Source organism: Haplochromis burtoni, unplaced genomic scaffold (assembly GCF_018398535.1).
Source record: "Haplochromis burtoni strain Fernald_Lab_line unplaced genomic scaffold, NCSU_Asbu1 Contig_524, whole genome shotgun sequence".
NCBI lineage: Eukaryota > Metazoa > Chordata > Actinopteri > Cichliformes > Cichlidae > Haplochromis > Haplochromis burtoni.
In genome coordinates, this window is record NW_024582885.1 from 234,429 (window position 1) to 242,033 (window position 7,605).

The 7,605-nt window shown below is 39.1% G+C and overlaps 1 protein-coding gene across 1 annotated transcript in view; it reads left to right on the plus strand.

Annotated features, from left to right (window-relative positions):
- Positions 1 to 7,605, plus strand: part of LOC102313238 (replication protein A 70 kDa DNA-binding subunit) — a gene marked incomplete in the record, with an annotated part of 55,940 nt that overhangs the window by 32,464 nt on the left and 15,871 nt on the right. The window contains 3 exon segments of the mRNA XM_014329225.2: positions 2,834 to 2,970; positions 3,559 to 3,707; positions 6,632 to 6,761. Of these exon segments, the coding sequence (XP_014184711.1) occupies positions 2,834 to 2,970; positions 3,559 to 3,707; positions 6,632 to 6,761 (416 nt within the window).

A 7,605-nucleotide genomic window follows, 5' to 3' on the forward strand; every position in this document is an offset into this window, starting at 1 on the left:
CAATGCATAACATTTGTTTAATCTGCGACTTGTACAACGAGACTGAGCTCTGAATGTGAAAGTGTCACAGAAGTTGATGTTTATAGTCTGCACAAGTACAAACAAGGGCCTTCAGTTAACAATAAAACAAAATAGCAGTCAGACTGGAAGGAGTCCAGAAACGTGCAAGGACACTACCTTGAAGGGGAGATTTGTCAAATTTAAATCAGTTTTCTCTTCTGATTTTTATTGGCCTGACTTCACTTTAGTTTGTGATTTTTGATGTAATTCTCACAGGAATATGTTGTTTTTGTTGCTTAGTTGTTCTTTATTTATTCCAATACATTTTTTGTGCAAGCTAAAAACAAACAGCTTTTTAAAACAAGATTAAAGAGGAATTTTACACTAAATCCTGTTTGGATGAAACCTATTCTGCTGGCGTCTGTGGGTTGAAAAGTTCAGGTCTGTTGCATTTGTCTTATGCTAGAGCTGTGCGCTGTGTGAGATTTGATTTTTGCATTGCACAGTAATCCAGTGTTGTAGCGTCATGGGCTAACAGAGCAAGTAAGAAAACTGATAGCACAGAAGCAGGCATTTTGAATCTTTTAAGTGCTGGACACACTATAAAAGAAATTAATGGTCAGAAAGAAATATAAGCAACTGGCTGTACCCTACCAATTGAAAGCTCCATGTAGGTTTACATCCTGAATAGTTATATTACATGGTTACATTATTGCAAACTACCAGCACAGCACCACACTAAAGAGTTTAGAGATGCACTGAGCAGTTTAGCTGTAGGAGTGTGTTTGCGTTGGTCACAGAGGGGCAGTGTTACATGTCCTGTGTGTCATCTGTTGACTCTCTACTCGCTCTCTCCCTCGACTGCCTCTCACTCTACTCCTTTGTTAAATAGGGGATTATAACATGGTAATGAGAACTGTCAGCCTGTTCCTGTGGTGATAATGGAGTTCAGAGGTGGATGACGTCTCAATCATAATGGAATTAAGGAGGGCTGAGAGAGCACTGACAGAAATACCGGGAGGATGGGTAGGAAGGGGAGAGTTTAGAAAAAGGCTAGCAGAGAAGGCAGAAAGGCCAGATGAGTGATCTGAAAAAAGGTGTTGTTATTCAGTGTAGTTATTTTGTTAAATACATGAACACAAATGTGTAAATCCTCAGGACACCATGAAACGTGCTACAGACCCCCGTAGATTTTTTTGTTTTATTTCACGTACACAAGGAGATAAATAATGTTATAAACATCATTTATCTCAAGTGAAATGGCAACAGTCACCCGCAATGAGGCTTTTCAGAGATGGCAATATTCAAAATAGTAATAGTAAAATAGTAAAAACAGTATTTGTAACAGTATTTTGTACCAAAACTCATTTCTTCTCTTTCAGTAATGGTTAATCCACCTTTATGCACAAACGTTTTAATTCAAATGTTGTTTTTAATACTAAAATATAATTATTGTTGTTATCTGTGCATTTTCACATTTGCTTTTTTATAAAAAACAAAAAAAACCCATTGTAAACATGATTATTTTTTGATTAAAAAATAGTTTAAATGGATGGATGTCATACTTAATTAATTTCTGACTTGTCTAGAGTTTGGTATAAAACATTTATTTAGTTTGTTATTTGCTTAATGAATAAATATTTGTGTTTTCTTATGACAGGTAGTCAACGCCTGTCTGATACCTATAATCACCCATCAGAGATATGATGTAAATGTCTGATCTTGTTAATATGACAGCTTGCTGTTTTTACAGAATTTAATGCATGGAAAAGATATTTGGGGTAATTTATCAGTGGTGTCATCACATAGCAGCATTTTTATAATACTACAGTACTGCAGATGCTGGTACCAAGCAGTTTCTTCACAGTGAGACGATAATTACTTTATGAAATACACCGCTGGAGACAATGACCGCAAAACACAAAATAGTACCTGATTTACATGTTGATGAGAGCTGGGTTTTGACCCAGAAGCCAAACAGCTTTATTAGCCACAACCAGAAAATGGTACACTTCAGGTACAGGTACTTCAGATTTAACTTCAGGTGTATTAGCAGGAGTATGTTTGTGCACTACCAGTTTGTCCTCCATGGTTAGACTATCGGTGCACAATTCTGTCATTTTCTGATGTATCTGAGGGAACAAATGATCTGAATGCCACGGTGAATGCCATCATGTGGCTGTTTACAGCACTTTGAAACAGACAGCTTACAGGGAGTGATCCAGTTATAGCAGGAGGAAATTGTGATGAGCTTCTTAAGAAGACTACCTAGATGGAGAAATCTGCCATATTCAGTCATGTTTTCTTTATGCTTTTTATGGGTGGAGTCATGCCATTTTGATTCCACCTTGTAAAGGAACAAAGCAATTGTTGACTCAAGTCGAACTGAAATCTGTATTTGAATATTTTGTTTTTATCATTTTTTCTTTATTATCTTAGAGCTCCTCATTGCTCCTCAGTGCAGTAATCCTGAATGAAGTGTTTAGGCCTTGACATGACAAGAAACTTGAAAGAGGGATGAGTGTGTTTGTTGTCATTTGGAAAGTGGTGCTGGGTGTTAGCCAGCCTGGTATGACATTTATGTCACTCTGCTGTAACTTGGCAATATCAGAGGGGTGTCAGCTCTGTGCTCTGTTGGGCCTTTACTGCTTATGATGTGATAACACTTCACATTATGTAGAGTATATCCAGGGGGCATTTTTAAATTCTACACTGTGTAGAGACATCTCAGGAGGTGCTCTTCACATAACGTTCTTTTTCATGCCCAACTGTAAGGATATTGTCTTCCTGTTATCAAGAGATGGAGTTGTAAAATGATTTTCTCTACCTCTAGATGTGATTGGAATATGTAAGAGTGCTGAGGATGTATCCCGTATCACCACTAAGAACAGCAGAGAAGTCTCCAAGAGGGCTCTCAGCATAATCGACGAAACAGGCAAAGTCGTGACAGTCACACTGTGGGGCGAAGAGGTAATAACTGTAATCTCTCTCTCACTCTCTGTCTTTTTGTATCCATGGATTGATTTCCAATTTGACATTAAAAAGTGTTGAGCACTCTTTAATTGAACATGTTTATGTAGTTGCCCATGTATGTGTGTGTGCATACAGCCATGCATGTGTAGTCACACATCTCTCTTTGGGTGCTCTCGAGTACAAAAACACTCTGATTAGGTTTTCTGGGCTGTAAAATTTGGATCGGTCAAATCATTCCTGTGACCTTCAGTGATTTTTTGGACGAGAGTCTCCTATTTGAGACAGAAGGCTAAATAACTCTCGAATGTGCATGAAATAGCACTATTCTTCTCTAAGCTCATTCGATCTGCAAGAGCTAATCCCCTCCTTTTTTCAGAAATCCAAAAATGACTTTCAAATTAACTTGTAGGTTGTCCAATTATGAAAGCACACCATACCAAATATTACTTTCTGGTGTCTTCAAGCTGCAGACACAGACTAAACAAGTAAGAGACAATAATACAACTGCTTTTGCAGCCTCGCATTCTGTCTCCTGAATTACTTTCTTAGACACTTTTCTTCTTCTTTTTTTTTTTCTTTCTCCAGGCAGAACATTTTGATGGCTCTACACAGCCAGTGGTTGCCATCAAAGGAGCTCGATTGTCTGATTTTGGGGGAAGATCTCTCTCTGCATTGTTCAGTTCAACAGTCATGGTCAACCCAGATATACCACAGGCCTTTAGACTGAGAGCCTGGTGAGTCACTCTGATGTGCAGCAATACACCAACAATTATACACTTGCACCGATAATCGCATCAAGAAGTTCTTTGTAAAAAAAAAATACCCTACTGCATTGCTCATACAAATGAAATGAAGTATGGTAAATTCCACCAGGCGTCTCACACATGAATATAAATGCAAAGCCCCAGTGATTACTTGGCTGGAGACTGGTGGCATGTGCCCCCTCAGTCCCAGCAGGACTCGAGACAGGATGTAGACAGAAGGGTGGAAGGAGGGAGCACCACAGAAACAAAGCACAAGTATTTGTGTTTTCCAGCTCCTAACTGCTTTTGTACTTGCTCACAAAGATGGGAACGTGGTGAGCAGCATCAAACTGGATTCTTATTAGCAGCTCCTGTGGAGGGATTTTGAATTATGACTCATTCACTCATTAAGGCTGTTCCCAAGTCTGGACACTATTGAAACAAAAATGCTTTTTCCCTTTTTCTCCCTCTGTGTGTGTGTGTGTGTGTTTGTGTGTACATAACAATCCTTCTGTGTGCATATGATTTCCTGTGTGCTACTCTTGAAATCTATTCGTAGGCACTAAATTGCGTCAAACAGCACTCATACCTTCAAAGTGTAAATACAGTAATTTCAGGCGTGTTCCCGAAGGCATGGTTCTGTTCACACTTTTAAATTGTTAATGACTGCATTATGAATTCTGCTAATTGTTCCATGATTGATCATTTTGGCCACTTTTACGGTTACGTTATATTAGTTATGCCAGTTACTTATGTGTGCAGGAGAAAGTGAAGGGGTAGGCTGCATTGATCTAGCTTTAATCTTGGTTTTATTGGTCTCTGGTGTTGATATTTAAAGGGCTAAATAAGTAAAAGAACAGCACCCTCCTTCCTTTCATCACTCCTTCCATTCTCCTCTAATCCGCAGCTTTTCCTCTCGATCTCAGCTGCTGTTTGGTGCTTATTCAAGTTTACATGCTGGCAGCAGTCAATGAATGACAATGAAGTTAGTCAAGTACCAGACAGTTATCCACTTCTTTTTTATATTTAGGTCTGTGCTTTAGAAAGACAAAGGAGGTCTGTCTGACTCTACTTCCTGTGGCGATGTAGTGCTATGTGGGATTGTTTGGACCAGACTTCTTTGCATAATTCAAGGAAGCTGATGAATTTGGATGATGAGTTGATTAGATTGCACTGCTTAGTTAGACTGCTGAGCAGGAGTCACACTGATCCATGAAGACTTTAGATGGTATATTAAAAAGGTAGATAAATTAATAAAAGGCATGCATAGACAATACTCGAGAGGTTTTATTTATTTGTATGTTTCACTTGGTGAATGAACTGTGTATGTGGATGCTAATGTATGCAGAGAAAAAATGATAAATGGTCTGTTAATGCATTTGGCAGCCATATGTCAGATCATATATTTTGCAGGATGTTGTGTCTGGAAATCAGTTACAAGAGCGATTCAGACATGTCTGAAGATGCTTATTTGGATTATAATTGATACAGTGCAGTTAGTGATTGAGTTTAGTTACTCCTCAAGAAAATGCCATAGAACAAACATGTAAAAAAATATACACACATTTGCTTTGACACTTTCTTTTTCACAAATAGATACACTGCTGAAAATATTCAGGTCCAGTGTTTATGGAACATCTAGTGTAGTTTAATATTTTCAGTATCCAGGGATCTTTACTTGTGTCCTCAAGCATACGGTGTGCTTTCTTTTGACTTATCAAATCCGTATTTCTTTTCCCTGCTCTCTGTATAATGTGCATGACAATTTAAAAAAAATATACCAATGTGTTTTGGTTCATAGGCATGCCTGGACATACACCCATCAGGCATAACATTATGACCACCTGTTTAATATTGTGTTGGGACCCTTTTTGCTGCCATGTAGCCCTGATTTGTCATGGATTCCACTGGATCCGTGAAGGTATGCTGTGGTATCTGGACCAAGATATTAGCCTCCATGGATCAGGCTTGTTTGTCCAGCACATCCCACAAATGCTTGATTGGATTGAGGGCTTTGAAATTTTGAGACCAAGTAAATACCTCATGCACCATTCCTGAACCATTTTCGCTTTGTGGCAGGGTGCAATGTCCTGTGGAAAGAGACTTCAAGGAATGCCATTTCACTGAAAGGGTGTAGATGGTCTGCAACAGTGTCTAGGTAGCTGCTACATGTAAAAGTAACATCCACATGGATGGATCCAAGGTTTCCCAGCAGAACATTGCCCAAAGCATCACCCTGCCACTGCCGACTCGCCTTATTCTCATAGTGCATCCTGGTGCCAGGTGTTTTGTGGGTAATCAATGCACACAAAGTTGGCCATCCACATGTTGTGAAAGAAAATGTGACTCATCAGACCAGGCCATCTTCTTCCATTGCTCTCTGCTCCAGTTCTGATCCTCACTTTCAGTGGTGAAGAGGGGCCATAATCACCCTAACTGTTTTGCAGCTATACAGCCCCGTACACAAGAAACTGTGATGCACTGTGTATTCGGACACTTTTTAATCAGAAATTCGCATAAACGTTTTCGGCAATTTGAGCTACAGTAGCTCATTTGTTCGCTCTCCACATGCATTAGTGAACCTTGGCCGATAATGACCCTGTCACTGGTTCACCAGTGTTCATTCCTTGGGCTGCTATTAATAGATTGTGACTGTGAACACCCCGCTGACCCAGTCATCGAGCCATCATAATTTGGCCCTCGTCAAACTCACTGAAATCCTTAAACATGTCCATTTATCCTGCTTCTAACGCATCAACTTTGAGGACAAAATATTCAATCACTCCCTAATATATCCAGCCCACTAACAGACGCCATGATGAAGAGAGAATCAGTATTATTCACTTCACCTGTCAGTGCTTATAATGCTATGCCTAATCGACGCATATTTATTCATGTACGTGTCATCTCTATAGGTATGACCGGGAAGGCTTTGCAGTCAACAGCCAGTCGCTGACAGAGACCAGGTCAGCAGGCACAGGATTAAACATGAACTGGAAAACACTGAGCGACATTAAGAATGAAGACATGGGCCATGGAGAGAAGGTGACCTCAACACATGCAAACATACTTACACACACATTGCATTACCTTATTTCCAAAGATATTATCATTACATGCATTTAGATTTAAAAGGGAAATAAAATAAAAATCACTGAAGGTTTACTTTACCCAAATAGCAGCCAATATCAGAATAAATTTCAGGAATGGGGTGGACGAGACTAAAGTAAGATCCATGGACGCCATTAAAATGTTCTTTGCAGTTAGGATTAGGTGACTTTGTTTTACAGTCTTTGATTGTTTTATGTTTTATTAACTGTTTTATGAACCACAAGCAGCTATAGTGTTTGCTACATTGAATGCACAGTGTGAGATCTGCAGTGAATCTGATCAAAATTAAACCATAAGGTGTTAAACAGCAAAAGGGTAAATCTTGTTGTTTGTGTTGCATTTTTAGTTTGATTTCTGAGTCAGTTCTTTATGAAAATCTTGGTAGAAAGCAGATTGATATGTGAGTCAGAAAATCCTTCTCTCACTCAGGCAGCTGGCTACTGTTTGAAGAGGAATGAAAGAGACCCTGTGCAGATGATGTAACATCAGCATAGCTACAGTACAGCCAAGGTTGATAACAGAAAATCATTCCAGCGTTGTAAGACAAGCACTGTAAACATTGAGTTTTGGCACCAGCCCCCAAAAATCAAAGAGTTAAAGCTTTAATGCTTTGAAAGTTTCCAGTCACACAGGGACAAATCCATCATGTTGACGGACTTTGACATCAGGAGTGTATTGCTGTTTTTAAATTTTTTATTTCTTAACTTTAATTTGCTTGCTCTTGTTACCTTCACAGTGTGGATTGGGCTTTCTTGAATTACGTATACAGTAGGGGTGC